The 18,932-nt window shown below is 37.9% G+C and overlaps 2 protein-coding genes across 5 annotated transcripts in view; both read right to left on the bottom strand.

Annotated features, from left to right (window-relative positions):
- Nucleotides 1-2,792: 2,792 nt before the first annotated feature.
- Nucleotides 2,793-14,929, bottom strand: hmgcs1 (3-hydroxy-3-methylglutaryl-CoA synthase 1 (soluble)). The gene is made up of 10 exons (XM_088435896.1): nt 14,784-14,929; nt 12,287-12,735; nt 12,048-12,173; nt 10,991-11,155; nt 9,945-10,113; nt 9,188-9,358; nt 6,940-7,046; nt 6,702-6,827; nt 5,306-5,463; nt 2,793-4,336 (listed from the first exon to the last, which is right to left on the bottom strand). The coding sequence occupies exons 2-10, from the start codon at nt 12,732-12,734 to the stop codon at nt 4,259-4,261; spliced, it is 1,548 nt and encodes a 515-aa protein (XP_088292022.1). The 5' UTR covers nt 12,735; nt 14,784-14,929; the 3' UTR covers nt 2,793-4,258.
- Nucleotides 14,930-15,361: 432 nt separating this feature from the next.
- The window catches only part of ythdc2 (YTH domain containing 2), a 32,455-nt gene continuing 28,884 nt past the window's right edge, over nt 15,362-18,932 (bottom strand). For all 4 annotated transcript variants that reach the window (XM_088435798.1, XM_088435800.1, XM_088435801.1 and 1 more), the window contains exons 30-31: nt 17,606-17,788; nt 15,362-16,261 (exon numbers count right to left, since the gene is read on the bottom strand). In XM_088435798.1, the coding sequence (XP_088291924.1) occupies nt 16,214-16,261; nt 17,606-17,788 (231 nt within the window). In that variant the 3' untranslated portion in view covers nt 15,362-16,213. The remainder of the gene's footprint in view (nt 16,262-17,605; nt 17,789-18,932) is intronic.

Here is an 18,932-nt window from a genome sequence, read left to right as displayed (position 1 = left end):
CACAGACGTTAAGGATATAAACATTTCTAGATATAACAATGAATCTTTTATTAAATTACTGGGAATACAGTATACGGCAGTATAGATTGGCTTATTCTTCACTCTTGACTCTTTGTTGGACAATATGGTTGCAGAAGGTTCATCGTAGTACTTGATATAAAATTACCATTTCACTTGTATGCATTTGACTGTATTAAGTGTTTGCACATGTGCTGAAGTTGCTGGAGGTGGACCCTCCCATGATGCTCCATAAGGGTCAGAGGGGAGCGAAGTCAATCTTCTTGCTCTGCTGCCCTTGGGAATAACTGGCTCCATTACGAAAATTGCTTGTTGAAATACTGTAATTAGAATATTTTGTCAGGAATAAGAAATTGGCGGTGTGGCTAAAACAAATTGAATACATTTGTGTGTGCTTTACTACATCATGAGGGTTGCACACCACACACAGCACTTTGGTAATCTGTTCCAATATGGCGTTATATTTGTGCCACAATTACAAGCGCGCGAAAAAAAAAATTGAGCAGAGAAAATCAAACTGAGCGAGCGAAAACAGATTTTGAGCGCAAGAAAAAAACTATTGCGCACGTAATTATAAGAGTTTGAGCGCGCGCCGATGGAGTTTGAACACAGAAAAAAAAATCGCTCCCTCAAAATTCCTTTTTGCTCGCTCGGGATAGCCCTCTCTCGCTCAACATCTCGCTCTCGCTCGCGATACTCCTCCCTCCCTAGCTCAACATCGCGTTTGCTCAACATCAAGCTCTCGCTCGCTCGAGTCGTCCTCCACGCTCGCTCAGTTCTGCTCACACGTTACGTTTTTGCCACAAAACCAGCCAATCAGAGCTTGTAAAAGCACTTTGATTGACAGTTTGGTATCCAATGAGATTGCTTGTATGCTATCCGTTGACGCACTCTCGTTTGCCGTGTGTTCACCCGGAAAGGGCAAACGAGAGTGCGTCAACACGGACTTGGGCTGGAGAATTACTTTTAATATTATTATTATTACTGTATTGTATCATTTCGCAGAAATACCTTGTTAGTTTTTGTACTTTAATAATATAAGCCCACCTCCTCCCGCCCACGTCGATGTGACGCACTCTTGTTTGCTCGTTCCGGGTGAACATAACAAGCAATCTCATTGGATACCAAGCTGTCAATCATTGTGCTTTTACAAGCTCTGATTGGCTGGTTTTGTGGCACAAACGTAACGCGTGAGCAGAACTGAGCGAGCGCAGAGGACGACTCGAGCGAGCGAGAGCTCGATGTTGAGCAAACGCGATGTTGAGCGAGGGAGGGAGGAGTATCGCGAGCAAGAGCGAGATGTTGAGCGTGAGAATGCTATTGCAAGCGAGCAAAAAGGAATTTTGAGCGAGAAACTTTTTTTCTGTGCTCAAAATCTGTTGTCGCTCGCTCAGTTTTATTTTCAACGCTCAATTTTTTTTCCGAGCGCTCGTAATTGTGGCACAAATATAACGCCATATTCCAAACGCTCTATCCCAGGGGTCACAAACAAATGATAAGATGATCAGGAAGCTCTGCAGAAGATTGATAAGTTATACTGATCATTTGAATCCGGTGCATCGGAGAAGCGTTACACCAAAAACATTTGTAATAGACTATACACAAAAAAGGAGAAAACTATTTATTTTTCCAGCTCATGCATGAGGATATGGGAGAAAACTTGACATACAGGGCAACACAGCTAACTTTACTTGCTGAGTGCAAACCAATGAAAATAAGTCTACTTGGAACCAAGCACAATATTTACTTTTAAGCAAATTTCAATCAATTAGGGAGTCAAAATTTCATTTTCGGTCATTTCAAACCGAATTTATTCCAAATGAAAAATCGGATTTTACAAAATGGGTCTCAATTGACAGCTATCACTGTTTATATTAGAAATCAGGTGAGAAACGGCATGATCATGCAAACATGTGGGAAACAATGCTCCCTGGTGGTAGAATGGCAACGTGCTTGATTTGACTTGTAATCAAAAAAAGTGCTTGACTTTTTAAATGTTAATATCGCAGAGAATCAGCTTAATTAATTGTGGCAGTCAATATCGTGATTGCAATTACAATTCGATTAACTGTGCAGCCCTACATGAAGGTTCCGACTCCCACCGGGGAAAAAAAAGGCATGGCCGGAACCTAGTGTACTTATCCTTCTAAGTATGTGCATGTGAGTGGAAGGTTAGTACATGTGTAATAAACCAGATATTTTGTAGATAAATAAAATGCGTCTGTGGTTGAGCCTGAGCTGGCCTTCCCACGGCCAAGGATGAGACAGCAAACTTCGGCTACCTTCTCACACCAAAACTTTTTTTTTATTCATTGCATCAGTGCATTCAGTCTCATTTCTATATTGCAAGCAGTCACATAGATTTTAACAAATGCATAATCACTATCTTTAAAATTGCTCCAAAAGGTGCCCTCGAGTGCCCTGCATTGGTGACCCCTGCTCTATCCAAATGTTCTTGGCACAGTCCCGCTTTCACATTTTAGAACCTATTGCTGCCTGCATGTCAAAATGTCTCAAGCCATGGTTACTATATTGTCTTTTTCTCATGGATTGAAATACCATTTAATTGATTAAAGATAACAATTAATCTGAAGCATATTCAGTTACATGAGATTTTCACTTCTGCAATGTAGTCTGCTCGGGAAGTGAACAGAATAAGAATTTCACTGTGGTACTCTACTATACATGTGACAATAAAATCTCTATGAATCTTCGAATCTTTAATGCTAAGTGTGTAAAGACTCATTCATGAATAGTGAAAACAGACCAACAAATATTGAAGTTTTCATTTATTCATTTTTTAAAGGTTTACAGGAATCGCATGGATAAAATAAATCTGATGAAACATCCGCTCACTATTTACATAAAGCATAAATATTTATTTCAGCTTTGACTGTACATTACCATCAAAAGTGTTAAGATCATGAGACCTCTTATGCAAGTCATGTTACAGTGACACTAGCAAAACATAGGTACAACTGCATTTGTGATGCTAGTGTGTGTCGAGGCACCAACTGATTGTACAACTGAAAATATGTACATAAGGAGACATTGATACATTATTAATATAAGGCTTCATATTGGCATACTGTAACTGTATTTAAAATACCGTAACTGTCCTGACTCCAGCCGTCAGTCTATAAATTATTCACACCCCCGTTTATTTCAAGAATGATGTTTGCCGTGGTTTCTACCTGAGTTCTTTATATGCCTATGCTGGACATTTTATTCAAGATTTAACAGGAATAAAACAAACTGAGGAACATAGACGAAGAAAGAACTTAGAATATTAAAAAAAAAAAAAACCTTGTAAAAGCAAATGACGGCCACTGTTAGTACAAAATGCAATTTTCTTGGCGTTGAGCTTGCCGTCAATGTTGTCAAATACGACAATGGCAGATGGACAAAAACACTGAACCACAGCTGATGCAAATAGACACTGACCTAAGACTAGTTATTTATTTATTTAGAATGTAGGTTAGTTTCTGTTTCCGTTCTAGTTAGCAGATACATGCTGTTCAGATTGGCATGGCAGAAAAAGATTAAAAGGGCAAAAAGTTTAGTAAGTTTTGTCAAATAAAATTACTATTATAGTTTCTTATTATCGTGGGTATATTAGGAGAAACGTCTATTGTAATTAAAAAAAAAAATACTTATGAAGTCTACAGTTCTTCCAGTCCCCCTTGGAGTAATTGCAAATGCAAAATTCTGACTATCAAACTAACTTTTGACTAAGAGTGATGTCAATTAATATCTCCCAATGTGCAAGGGCTATAGATAAGCAGAGATTGTGAAAAACAAAATACATTTGGAATCAACAATGTAGGAACAATGAAACTCATTATATGCAAGAGAAGGTGTGATTAGGCTGGGCTGCTGTAGTGCCCATATGACTGCTGCCACACACGTACAGAGAAAAACGCTTACCATTGAATTCAAAATCGCATTTACTTTCATTGGTATATAATACCAAAGACTTGAAAAGTCTGCGCTCCAAACAAAAATGTCTAAAAACATACAATAAAAAAACCAAGCTCATTCAACTTGTGAAATGTCGTCCACTCGTGATAGGTATGTAGATCGAGTGATGTCGGGCAAGTTAGAAGCCAATCAGCAGCATTTAAGTTTTGTCCACAGACTGAGCTGCAAAACCAATAACGCATTGGTCTTTTGACAGCTTAGCTCTTGCACCGTTTCCAAATTACTGGACCTTGATCCCTTGAGGAAGAGCTGAGGGCCCTCAGTTGCTGACGCCAGAGTCCAAGTTGGAGGTAGCCACAGGGATGCGCGGCATTTTCTTGGCTGGACTCGGGATGTGCTAGAAGGACACATCCTTTTAGACATACAGCAATAAATACTAAACATTTGCAGTTCCAAGAACGGTCTCATAGGAAGAATGTTCAGCACTCCCAGTGTGCTGTTGCAATAATGCAGAGGGAGACTGGACACGTGGATCATCTTTCAATCTTCAGGTTTCACATTTCATTTCTCACATTTGGTTTACATTTAATCCCAAATAAACGAGCATAAAAATGGAAATTTTGATGTGGTAGCGCTCATACGTCCCGAACATTTCTCTTGCTGCTACTCAATAGGTTCTCTAGCTTGCTGGTGCCTATTCCAGCTGTCTTGGGGCAGTAAGTGGGGGACACCCTGTACTGGTCGCCAGCCAATCGCAGGGCACACAGTGATGAACAACCTTTCACACACCCAATCACACCTAAGGACAATATGGAGAGTCCAATATACACACTATGCATGTTTACACACACACACACACACACACACACACACACACACACACACACACACATATACATACACACACACACACATATATATTATACACATATATATATATATATATATATATATATATATATATATATATATATATATATATATATATATATATAATGTGTGTGTATATATGTGCAGCCAAAGATATTTGCTGTGAAGTTTTAGTAGGGGCCGCTGTTAAAACGGTTGCACAGGTGTCCCTTCTGCTAGTACCATCACAAGGCGCATTCATTTTATATTTGCTGTATTTTTCTGCCGTGAAAAAAAAAAAGGCCCACGTCTCACGATCGGTGTTGCAAAAAAGGTTGAAGACCCCTGGAATACACGACCCTTTAGTTGCCGGAGCTCCTGAGGCATGGTCACCCCAAAACCTTATAAGCATTTAAATATTTATATGAGCGCAGTGTACATTGGAAGAGGATATTATTTTGCCAGGTCAAAAAAAAGCATCAAAGACAGGGCAAATGTCCCGCGAGGGAGGCTGTACCTCGCCGGCAGTGCTGCAGCGAACAAGTTCTGGCTCTGAAGACAGGTCACTGTCCAAGGGTCTTCTTGCATATTCCCTGCGGTGTTTCTCATCAACTCGTGTCAAGTACCAAGTACCTGGAAACAGATCCTCCACAGAGCCACGAGGGATGTAGCTTGCTGTAGGAAACAGATTTACATAGCATTTTTGTAACCACCAAAAACCCTCATATATTTGAAATAATTGTTCTGCACAATAAAGCAACAAAAAAAGCACTTATCATAGTTATTTTTGGACAGATCATGATATTAATTATGAACTTTTTTTCTGTTTTAGATACAGTACTTAATAGGACCACTTTCGTCAGGAAGACATTACTTTTCAAAACCTTAAGAAAATACAATAACGCAGCAATAAGCCATTACAAAACCATTCAACTTTACTGTAACATCTACATACAGTGGACTCCCTGCCTTCCTTTTTTTTCACCCTACGACGTGGACTGCAGCGTTGTTTTTTGTCCTCCCTTTACGTTTTTCGCCTTACAACATAAAAAACAACAACTTCTCTTCTCAAACATGGTGGTCAGTCTGCGAGTCGCTCCGGATGCATACGTCACTACATGAGTAATTGACTATGTCACTACAATGCTGGTCTGCTATAGGTCAGCGTCACGGCTCCCTAAGATACTGGTCTGCTATTGGTTGGCATCACGGAGTCGCTAAGATGCTGGCCTGCTATTGTTCGGCGTCACGGTTTCAAGATGGCGACATGTTAAAGATTTGTTCTCGTGTGAGTGCTTACAATATCGTAATTATTGTGCATTTTCACGCTTAAACCTAGCTTTTATAGGTTAGCCATGGGTCCCAAGATTGCTAGTGGTGTTAAAGAGAGAAGATGATTAGTATGGAAACGAAGCTGGAGATAATCCAAGAAATACAAAGAATGCTAGTCTACGATTCAAGGGACTATGGCCGTAAGTAGTAAGTCAATGTCACTCAAAGGTAAATAAAATGTCTTTTTCTTTCCTTTATGTATTTTTTAGTTATGATGTTATTTAATTGTATACGGGTATATTATATATAAGTAGCACTATTTTGTTGCCAATTTTTAATATGTGTAAACAATTTTGATTTTTTTACACGCATTAGCTGATTACCATAGGTTTTTATTCCCCACCATACGACGATTTCCCCTTACGATTCCAACCCCGGAACAGAATTAATTACGTATGGCGGTGGTCCATTGTACTGTATAACCTACTTCTTTTTAATAGATTGTCCTTAAGTTGCTACTACTTTTATTGCAGCATCAATCTGGCTGCACAATATTTTGGTGTGCTTTTTTCCTGGTTATCAACCAGTGTGTAAGCACTTATTACAATCAATGTGCAACATAAACATGTAAATTTTCATACCTAGATGGTGGGTCTCTTCTCTGAGCTTCATATTTTCAGAGAAAACAGCGGGTGAAACTTTTTTTCTTGACTCCAGTCTGACCTTCAGGTCACTCATACTACAAACAAGTTTGTCAAGGGCGGAACCTGCAGGAGCAAGGGGTCGTCAACTTATTTTTTTTATTTATTTTTTACGATTTTGGAAAATGATCTCAAGGGATTAATGTCTGAAAAGTGAGGCGAACTGTGGTAAACTCACCCGGTGTGTGGTCCTGTGAGACCCTGAGAGAATACAAAGTTGCAGCAAATCCTGATCCATAGGAGAAGACTCCAATCCGCTGACCTGCCAACTGTGAAGGTGTGAGTCTGCAACAAAGATAGATTTTGTTCAAACAACTGAATACTAAAGTTATACAAACAAATTTGTAACACCTTTATGTCCTATTTTGGAGGCCAAATGAAGGCTACACTCGTTTGGCCCCAAAATACTGACAGTACCGTAATATTCCTGCCTTTATCCACAACACAAGAACAATGCTTGATTTGTTAAATGCACTGCTTGTTTTTAATCCTCTTCAAGGGTATGAGACTTATTTTTTAAAGTGTGAAAATGCAACAATCTAAGGTTCGTTTTCACACAATTGAAAAAACAGTGAATCTTCTGTTTAGAATTATTGGGATTATTCTGGGATCTAAAAGTTGGTGGTTGTCTCTGGTTGGAAACCATGTGACATCAAGAAAAAAAGTGTTTTACAATATCAGGCATTCTACTTAAAAATCACGATTCATTGCGACTAGGAGTCTGAGCGCTACTTTCCAGCCAAACCAGGTAAAACTAGCATGGCTGTGCACAAAAATGATCAACCGCTAGAGGTCGGGAATAACAGTGGCCTTAAAAGTAGGTTTGAGATTTCCAACACCCTATCAGTGCGAAGCAGAGTTTTTTGCAATGACAGGAATGGAGTCGACTGGGTATGAGCGACATTGTCACCCATCACACCTAGATGGGCCTGACTTGTTGCAGAAAAAAAAAGCTCAGGGCGCCCATTAAATTGCCATTAATGGTGAGTTCAAATTTTTGTATCCTTCATATTGTGTTTGTGTTGTATCTGAATATTAACAGGAAGGAATGCCTCCCCGGCCACAATAAAACTGTCAAGTGTTGACCAGTCAATGGTGATAAAAACGTTGGGGACCAATGCAGTGCGGGACAATAGATTGAACCCTAACCCTAACCCTTAGGGCATAGGTAATGACCAATCACGGCTCAGCAATGGAATGTGACCAAACTCAGAAAACAGTTAAGCTGTGATGAGCACTACTTGAGCAACTGTGATGTCATTTACAGTTGATAACAAGTGGCAACATGGCTGCCTTTGAGATACATAAAAATGGGTGGATTTTACTGCTCATCAGAATTCCGTGTTAAGTCTAGTAGGGGTGCATAGGACATACTATAGAGATTTTTTGACTCAACTTCCATTTTACAGGGCAGTAAAATAAATGCAAATATTTGACAGAAAAAGTTTGGGGTCCAGGATGATTGCACCACTGCTTTTTCACATTATTAAATGAATAAAGTGTTCAGTTTCTAATAGATGTGAGTTTCTTTTTAGGGATGCGAGTCAGTCACAAAAGTAAGAAGGAAACAAGTGGCATAATCAAGAGTGTTAGGCATTTAAAATTAAATTGAAGACAGTACATTTGTTTTAACATTTAAATGGGAGAACAGTTATCCTCTTAAACTTATGAGTTTTTCCCCTCCAAATATAATTATTAAGTTAATAAATACAGTGGACCCCCGTGTTACAGCGTCCCTGGCTTACGTTATTGTTGGCTTACGTATATGTTGCGACGTGGAATACTGAGTTTTTCATCCCCTCTTTATGGTATTTTCCTGGTTTTGCAAAAAAAAAAAAAAAAAAAAAAAAAAAAAAAAAAAACTCATGACTCTAGGGGCTTGGCTGTATTTGTGTTGTTTTGTCTCCACCTGCAGGCGTAATTAGGTAATTACACTTATTTTCAGTTGCTGTCACACTTGCCTCCCTGCAACGCGTCACTACAATTCTGGTCTGCTATTGGTCAGTGAATTCGCCTTACAAGCCCTACCGCAGAACGGATTAATATTGTAACATGGGGGCCCCACTGTATATTGATGGCTTGATTTATGGAATACTTTAATTTCCATGCTTTCCTTAGAGAAAAAAATGTTTGCGTTATCAACTGTATTTCTCACTGCAGGGCCAAATGTTTTGATCAGTGAAACACAAATAAATAATTAGGTTTAACAAGGTCCAGCCCTCAGCTCCCTGGAATTACAGGTCTTATGTTTAACAAGCTGGATATCACGTCTTTTCTGCCTGAGTAAAATGCTGTTTGTAATAACTGTACAATTCTGTTTTAAATCATTAAGAACATTTCCTTGCCACATGGTTGTAACAAGTGGTGCATACAAGTCTTAAAAAATTCATTAATTAATTTTAAAAAAGCCAAATATTGAGACGTACTGCGCGATGACAGAAGCCAAACAGCCATAGACTGAGGGCGTATACATGTTTCCATTCTGGTTGGATAGGAGCAAAGACAACTTGGTCTTTCTGTCAAACAAGTCTGCGCTGGCCTTCATGAAGGCTTTCTCAACATCCCGGTCAAAGTAGGTCTCCTCTGGCTTTATGTCTCTGCCAAAAAAACAAAAATTTGATAAAAAGGGTGCAAGTCTGATGAAATTAAGAGACACAAGGAATGCCTATCATTTAAGCCTCACAGAGAGAAAAAAAACCCAAAACAAATTTGCACATGACATTTAAAAAAAAATAATGATTTAATTTATTGAACATAATAACACAATAAAACAGGGTTATTAAATTAATAAACTAAAATGTTCAAAAATAAAATAACATATACACACTGCAGATTTTACAATAGCCCACAGTACAATAGTGGTAAAATTTCCATTTCCATTGAAAACTGTTATAATTTCTACTTTGTCACAATTTCTTCACTATCATTACCCTGATTAAAAGAATCTAGTGAAGCTTCACAGTCTTAAAGACAAATGGTCAATGAGGTCTCAGATGCCAAATAAATAAATATTGGCCAACCTTTGCCAAACACTGCAATTAAAATGCAAAGCAGCATTTTTAAGACATCTAGATAGAAATAATAAATACACACTTATGTTTTATCAAAAGTTAGCGGGTCTAATAAGAAGCACTGAGTAAAAGAGTGTGTACCACTGTCCAACTAAATTTCCTGTCAGTTTACCTGAAAGCATCAAGACCAGTGAAGGGGCCCGTGTCAGTGTTTGGGCAGGGGTGGTTCAGAAAGTCATTTAACATCAATCTGGCCAACGATTTCTGCACCAGTTTGCAGTATGGAGAGTGGAAGACGAGAAAGCCAAAGTCCTCCAAAGAAAAACACTTCTCTGAATCCTCTGTCATGGAGAGGGAAAAAAGTTTAAAAAATAAATAGTAACTGTTTCACTGGTAACATCGAAACATATTTCAGCTTCACTGATTTGACTACCACACAGGTCATTCTACATGATCTCAATTGTCTTAATTTTGTTTATTTGTATAAAAAAAATGCAAACATAGCTTTTTAAATCATTAACTCCCACGGAGTAATGGTTCAAACCAAAAATGTTTTATGCGATCAAATTGGTTTGAAATATCATGTCCTAATTAAAAAAAAATTAAAAAATTAAATCAGAAATTATACTAAATATTACAAAATAAAGATCTTTGTAAATGGTCAATGTACCAATTTCACGCAGTGCAACATTGTAAAAGTAGTCATTAACTCCACGTCGATGAAGCCAGAAAAGCAAAAGCGGCATTTTATTTTATAATGCCGTTTTTGAACAAATACTTGACAGCAATCTGTTTGGGGGGAAATTGACCCGGTTTGTATAAGGAGGTGTGCATTCGCAATTTTTATTGTCTCGACTTCAGTATTGCTGAAAAGTAACAAATACACTTGTTCTCAAATTGAAAATGTGGGTGAATAAAAAGGGCACTTGTCAGTCCCACAGATACTTAAGTATCGATTTAATACTTAAGTATCAAGTTTAAGAGTCCTGACGTTCAATCCCAAATACAACTGTACTACCCTTAAACCTACTTTTTATGACTTTAAAATAGTCTCCAAATCGATATTCTTGAAGTCCACCAGAATCTTAGAACATGTGCTCATGGGGATTCAAGATTTGACCATAATGTCGATCTTATGCAGGGAGATATTTCCTATTAGTTAAGAATATGATCAATTCAGAAGCTTAATAATAAACTGTAAAAACAGTTTCAACCAACCTCTTTGCCACTGAGCATGGATCTTATTTCGGTATACAGAATAGCAGCGGTCCAATGCACTCAAGTAGCACTCAATCGACAGCTTGCCATCAACCACAGGATACTCTGACATCAGGTTAGGTTTGTAGAAATCGTATGCATGCTGCATATGGGTTCCACGCAGACCTGCGCAAAAATAAAAACATTAACACATTTATGAAAGTTTCATCTTAAACTGCAAAAATGGCGGTGTACAATTTCAATATTTATGTTGTGGCTGCCACTCAGTTACAAGATATCCAAAATAAATGCTCATTGTCCTGCATTTAGCAGCAGGAGTGTAATACATAGCTTTCTTTTCTAGCTGAATTCATGAAATCATGTTATATGGGGCCACTCTATTGACAGTACGTAGCCGACGGAGCGAGCAATCACGGGAACAGGGTTAGTGCTCAGATTTTTTGTGGTGAGCAGAATTAACTACCGTATTTCTCGTATTTACCGTATTTTCAAGCCCCAGATTGGGAGGGTCTACTTTTATTCACGAAACACAAAACCAGGCCAATTTCTTCTTCATATCTGTGTTTGAATAACATGAATATTGCCACTTTGTTGTCAACTACAAGGCTGTGCGGATAATTACCGGTACTTTTAGATTTGTAATTTTCACAGATGTCAATAATCCATTCCCTGGAAAGAGGAACCGATGGGAGCTACTCCCAATTCATAAAACAATGTAATACTCTGACTTTTGGGCTCATACTTTCAGACTGAGCGATTAGGATATGCATATGTATAATTGCCAACAGATTATTTGTGTTGCAAATCGATAAGGCTTTTTGTACATTGACTTAAATGTTTGTTTTGTAGGAGGGAACATGAAGAGGCAGCATTACAGCATGAATAGAATATCTGTATATTCATTTCCATCTGCACTTAAAAATAACGAAAATGTAATTAAAAACAATGGATATTACAGTTACCACCTTATCGAAATCAATTATTTTAATTGAATCACTGTGAGGTCTTGTGAACTGTCAACTGTGTCAGAGATGAACCAATTCACACGTTTTCTGACCTCGTTCAAAGGCCAAAGGTGCATTGGGCCCAATGAGCATTGCTACAGCACCGGCGCCTCCTGTAGGCCTGGCATTTCCTGAGGCATAAACAGCAATGTCTCCCGCCACAACCAAAGCATAACGGCCTGCAGAGAGAAAACAAGATCAACCAAACACAGAGCAAAAAAGTGCTGCCGATTAGACACCCGCAGCACTGTCGTAGTGGAATGACATGTTTGATTTTTGCGCATTTACCTACCATCCCATGAGCTGGATTCAACCCAGTTCACAGCATTGAAGAGTGCTGCCGTCCCACCATAGCAGGCATTTGTTGTGTCAATGCCCTCCACATCAGTATTGCCCGAGTCCTCAAAGAGCTGCATTAAGACTGTTTTTACAGACTTGGACTTATCGATTATGCTCTCAGTCCCAACTTCCAAACGACCTATTGAATCGTAGGACAAGCCGTTCTTCTCCATGAGCCTTTGGACCACCGTCAAGCAAAGGGAGTTTATATCCTCACAGTCTGAGCAAAAGCCCATGCAGGCTTGACCCAGGCCCACTGTGTATTTGCCAGCTGTAACACCATCAAACTGTTCCAATTCAGCTTGGTCCACATACTGTGATGGGAAGTACAGTTCCATGGCAATAATACCCACATCTTTAGGCCAAGGCCCCAAGCAGTTCATAGAGGCGGATCCAGGCATCCTGTACAGAATGACAAAAGTTGAATATTTACGCTCATGCTTATATGCAGTAAAATGAAAATACTGTTTACAGTGTTTGGTTAGTAATGGTATCACAAAATGTTTACTGGTATTACTTCGGTTTTTGGGGACGTTAGAAAGCATTACTTTCAAAAATAGATTCGGATTTGACCAGGAATTGTCATATTCTTCGTGAGCAATTGTTTGTATTGGTCATCATTTTGATTTATTGAACATTTAAACTCATTACAATATTTCAAAACAGAATAGAAAGAAATTGATCCTCTATGAATCACACAGTTCAGTACAAAAGAAGTACAAAAACGAGTCCAACCTCTAGTTCTCTGTGTTTTACTGAGCATATTAATACTCTGGTCGGGCATTTACAAAAACACATCCCGAAACAAAACACGCTCATTTTAACACATATATAAATGATTCTGTCATGAGTGTGACCTTCAGGTTCAGTATAAACCCAATTCGGGTATACATACGTGCATAAAAATAAACCTTTGAAATGTGTACAAATAGTTATATTTTTATTTTTATTTTAAGATTTGGAAAGGAAATCAAATATCCGCGATAATTGGTGATGACTCTTTCATTCCACTGTGGAGAAATTTTGAACCATACAGGTTTACAGAATTGTTTAAACTCTACCATATTGTTGGGTTTTCAAGCATAAACTTTTAAGTCGAGACTTACTTATTCACAGAAAGCATGTTGGGATTTTTTCTTCCTTTTGGTTAACAAAATAATCAGTTCGAAACTGTTGATAAAACCTTTGGCTTGTCTCAGTGTGATATTCAGAAAGGGGCAAATAATTTTTCACAGCACTGTATACGATACATCTCTTAAACCGTAGCTCTCAAAATTTGCCATTACTATATTATGATCTATAGTTTCACAATTCATGAGTAAACTATAGATTATTTGATGTCTATTTTCGAAGTAATTTATTCCATATTACAGCCAAAGAGGTGGATCTTTTTTTTCTCTGAAACCTTATTGGATATCACTTAAGAGATGATGTTTCTTCATAAATGTGTAAAGTCTAGAAAATTGATCTTGTCTTGATTTTTTGTTTGTTTTTTATTTATTGGGGGGGCTGTAGCAACAATATTGGGCTGTAATTCGTAAATAGATGTTTGCCTCTGCTTTTCTAGATCGGAATAACTTTTTCCATTTCCATTTTTGATGGTAGAATACTAGGTAAAAGTATATTACAAAATGTGTGAATTGTTGCACTACATAATATGTTTTTAAAGCAAGATAATGTCTTGAATCGCAAAACCTTTGGACCTGGTTAAAGAAAATTGCTCATTGGACCAGAATGTAGCTTCCCAGCAAAGCAAATATTGACATCGATTGATAATAACGAATTCACGCTTTATATTGTTGTCGTTGCTCCAAACTCAAACCAGAGAGAATGAAAAAAAAAATTAACCATGATGTGATGTCAATAACGTTTCCGTTGCTATCTTCAGTTTTTAAAATACAAAAGATAAGAAACATACTACGTTGGACTTTTGTAAACTGAACCCAAAGGATATGGGGAAGAAAACTGGGTGAAAGGTGATTGGGATTTGTCTCAAGCTAAGATAGGTCATTCTGAGTTAGGTCGCCATCTGTAACTAGTTAGCTCAGTAATATTTCCCAAACACACTGGTAAGCACCACGTTTTGGACGGCAAATTTGACGGAGTAAGAATAAACTTATTTTATTTGGAAAACTCCTCATGCAGATGATATCGAGACGCCTAAAAGTAGTCGCGATGGATCCGACTCGTTTCCCACCCGGGCAAAATAAATGACGGACAAGCTTAAATGCTGTCAAGCTAACTCGCTTCGGTCTTGTGACATCAACTTAAATAACAACTTTTCATTACAATTACTCAATAAAATATTACTCATGTGATGTAAAAAAAAAAAAAAAAAAGTCACAGACACGCAAGTCCGCTGACCAAGCACATTCGAAAATAAATACGGTCCCATTTGTGTGTTCAAGAATCAAACCGATCAAATTAAAGGTAGACATAAAAATTCTTACCTGTGTGTGTCTAACGCCAGAAATGTAATTTTGTTTAGACCGACTAACAGTTAAGTAGCAGCTTATGTGTAGAAGTAACGCCGGCAGATGTATTTATGTACGAAGATGTCAGAAAAGCGAAACAGACATGCTACACGCTAGGCTATTCGACCAATGAGATGACAAGGTACGTTCGTCAACTTGCAGTGCTACCAAGCGCTCAGTTTTCCTGGCCAATCAGAAAATGAGAAGCGCAACCATGCGTCAGAGCTCTAACAGTGCCCCAATAGAATCCTGTGCACGATGTCTGGTGAGAGGGAACAACCAATCATAGCGCGGGCGTAATTCCTGGCGCGGTAAGTAGAGATTTTAGAGGACAACTCTTAAAGGTTTCAAGTCCGATGTAAATGTGGTACAGCATAAGGAAATTTTAAATATATATATATATATATATATATATATATATATATATATATATATATATATATATATATATATATATATATATATATATACACACACACACACACGGCATATACATACACACTATACATATGTATATATTGCACATATGTATTCAGATACATATATGAACTATATACTGTATGTGTTTATATTTATTCATATATTCATACATGTGCTTACATATATGTATGTATACAGATGTGTTTATGTATGTATGTGCATGTTGCACCCAATTTCTTTATTGCTTGTCTTATAAGGAGCCTAACACAGTTGACTTGGGCCAAGAGGCTGAGTACAGGTCATCTGTCAAATGCAGAGCACAAGGTTAAACAACAATTCACGCCAATGGTCAATTTAAGAGTCATCTGTTAACCTAAAATGCATGTTTTAGTGATGTGGAGAGAACCAAAGTATTCTGAGAAAACCTGTGCAAACACAAATAACATGCATACTCCACATTTGAAATACAGAGCACAGACTTGAACTCTTGTAGCTCCAGATGTGAGGCACTTTACTGTATTAATTGTTTATTTAATAATATGGTGTATAAACAGTGAATAAACAAACATTCCTTGGATCAAAATATTGTCAAGAAATTTTTTAAAGGATGGTATAAATACTAAAACACCACAAAATGTGCAAAGGAGCAGCATTTACATTCCCTGTATTTTATGAACATACCATTGAGAAGACTGGGTACGTATGTAAAGGCAACTCTAAAAACATAAACAGACAAGATCTGAACATATCTATCACAAAACCATTGTTCATTTGTCTTAAATTTTAGTTCTGTAATTGCATTGTTAAATCCATGTGAATGACCTTAATTTCATGACATTTATAAGAAAACTCTTAACAAACGCAACTGGAGACATCAGTGATTTTGAACTTGACAAACAGATATAACCAGTGGTAGAAATGATGCAGAAGAGAGTCCCGCTGATGGTGTTGAAGTGTGAACACTCGATCAATTATGAGTGGGTGTGTCACTCCCAAAGAGACAGCAGAAGTCTGCCTGCCTGGGCATCTAACTCCTACGAAAAAAGAAGAAACGTGATTTAAAATGGTTTTAAACAAAAATGCAGAAGCAAAATTGCTGAGGAACCTGCCTTGTCTGGTCAAACACAGATCTAAAGCACTCTACAGCAGTGGTCCCCAACCACCGGTCTGCAGTGCGGTACTGGTCCGTGGATAAACTGGTATGTTTTGGAACTGATTTGGTTTAACACTTCATTCATTTGTGCTTTGTTTGGCTTGATCTTTGTTTTTGTGGGCCGCCTCTGGCCACTGTTGATATTACATTTTGGTAATGAGAAGGATGGTGTGACTTTAATTGAGAGCTGACAGTTGGTTATGCACACACTGTTTTGTCTCTCTGTGAAATCTGGCCCACGACTGTCTCTAAGTTGTACTTTCTTTGTAAGAATGTTGTCATTTATGAAAATATGCCCCAAATTAGTTACTTTGTTGTTCCAAAAACATGTGACTTCGGATAACATGCAAGCTAATGTTAGTTATTATCTTCAGCATGTTATGTAGTGCTGCCTTGTATGCGTTTAGCTCGTTAGCGTTTTCGTTAGTGCCAGGTATTTCCCTTTGATATGTTAGCTAATGCAAAGGTTTTGCATTGATAAGAACTCATTTGCATCTATTTGATGTTTTGTAATGAAATTAATACAGTAGAATTTGTAATTCAGTTAATGACTTAATGTAATGTACATACCTTTTTGTACACCCAAATGTAAAAATATGTCTTTGAAAACTAGCTTCCTGAAAGGGGTCCCTGACTTCAAAAAGTTTGAGAACACCTGGCCTAAGGGATAGCTAAAGAACTAGCTCTGAGATAAAAGTGGTTTAAGGCAATTCTAGACTTAGTCACCTGCTATAATCCTCAAGCTCATTACCAACTTTCTATGAAAACACAGTGAACCTATGCTCACTATTTTAAATGACTCTGTGAGTTTGCAAACCAAGGCAAAATTTCTGACTGGACTAAATGTAAATGCAATTATTGATCAAGCACTCTGGATGAAGTTATGTTTAACATGTTCTCATTTGATGGCCTACGTACATTGCAGCAACAAGGAAAAGACTATATTCACTTAAAGCCCATCAAAGGAAGGCTGTGCTGCTCGTGTCGCTCCATACGCGTCCATCGCATTGCTGGACGCACCACTGCACAAACTCCATTGACTACAATACAAAATTGTCCACTTTTTCATCCCGATCGCATTTGGTGTGTACCCAGGATAAGAGCAAATCTTTTGGGTAAAAAAAAAAAAAAAAAAAAATAGATTAACTGAATGTGTTGTCTTCAAGACTGTACGTTTGACCAATCATCGCAATGTGGTCTCTTTTTGAAACAAGTAAAAACTCACTTGTCCGTCTCTGCTGATTTGGACCTTCTTGTTGTCATTTAATGGGTTGAGGATATTCTGCGTGCAATGGAAAGGTACATTTTTGATGCAGAGCCACTCTACACTAAAAATGCCTCCTAATCGTCCAATCCCCCAATCTTGGCTACTGGTGTGGCTGACAGCCGAAGCCATGCGGGCATATCCCTGGAAAATGAAACACAATTATCATTAAAAAGACCAAAAAAGCATGATCTTACACAATCATAATGTGTCCTGGAAGGCATTTTTTAATTGTATATGATTCCCTCATATTTGACGTCCTCAACCAAAAATACTTGTGGATATTTCACATTCATCTATGACATTTCTTTTGGCTTTTTGGCTTTTGATCCATCGCATCGCATCTGATCCTAGAGGGCTTGGACAGTCATGCAACAAGACTTCCAAATGATGGATTGATAGCTAAAGCCCACTGCTAATGGGGCGAGCAGACGAGTGAGTTAGTGCCAAACACTCTAATCATCAGATGGCTGTAAACATGACATCCAGACTCTGATATTAATTCCTTTATTGAAACAAAAAGGATGCAACTTAACCAACATCACAGACTGGCTTCGGGCTTTGCATGCAGCCGGTGATCATTTTGGGCTGCAGCACCGGCCTGGTCTGATAGATAATCAGCAAAACACCCACCACCAGTAATACAGGGTTTAAAGTAAAAAACAAACAAACAAAAAATGATGATCACAGAGACACTTAAGTGGGTTGAACGTTGCTATTTATATGATAGGTCTTTAGGTAAAAATTATGCTCACACACAATTTCTCTAACAATAAACTTAAGACTTAAGGTGTTTTCTGTGTTGACTTTTAATTAATTATGTGACACCCAAAAACTGAGAGGACACAGTTTGATTTCAAACATCATCACTGAATGAAGAAGGCAAGCATTGGACATTCAGTTGTCATCTAAAACTGGAAACTAAAACCCTAACCTTTGACAGATATGAAAAACCAATAGAACGATACTTGGATTTTCGATCCATTCCCTATAGCAACTTATCATCACTAGTGTTTTGATTGTGATTGGTCATAGTTTTTTAGAAATTTAGGAAAGGTTTTTACTACAGGTATGTTCATAACACCCCACGTTGTGCATTATTCTTATTGTTCTCTTTTGCATGATGCATATCATTCGGAGGGTACATTTATAGGTAGTTCCCCAAATGTTATCACCGTAATCCAAATACAGAAATACAAGTGTGCAATAAAATGCAAATGATGATTATTGAAAAGTTTTTTTTTTCATATGGTGGCTCACACACTCGCAAACACTCACCTACTACTAA

Source organism: Hippichthys cyanospilos, chromosome 15 (assembly GCF_059441005.1).
Source record: "Hippichthys cyanospilos isolate Australia breed blue-spotted pipefish chromosome 15, RoL_Hcya_1.0, whole genome shotgun sequence".
Taxonomy (NCBI): domain Eukaryota; kingdom Metazoa; phylum Chordata; class Actinopteri; order Syngnathiformes; family Syngnathidae; genus Hippichthys; species Hippichthys cyanospilos.
The sequence above is the reverse complement of the archived record's forward strand: the minus strand, read 5'-3'. Positions and strand labels throughout refer to the sequence as shown.

Excerpts from the sequence above, each read along its gene's own strand:
- hmgcs1 (XM_088435896.1), bottom strand. The coding sequence starts at position 12,734 with ATGCCTGGATCCGCCTCTATGAACTGCTTGGGGCCTTGGCCTAAAGAT. Across the intron at positions 11,156-12,047 it reads ACCTTTGGCCTTTGAACGAG|GTCTGCGTGGAACCCATATG; the intron begins GTCAGAAAACGT and ends ATTTTTGCGCAG. Across the intron at positions 4,337-5,305 it reads GCTGCAGCACTGCCGGCGAG|CACATCCCGAGTCCAGCCAA; the intron begins GTACAGCCTCCC and ends GTGTCCTTCTAG.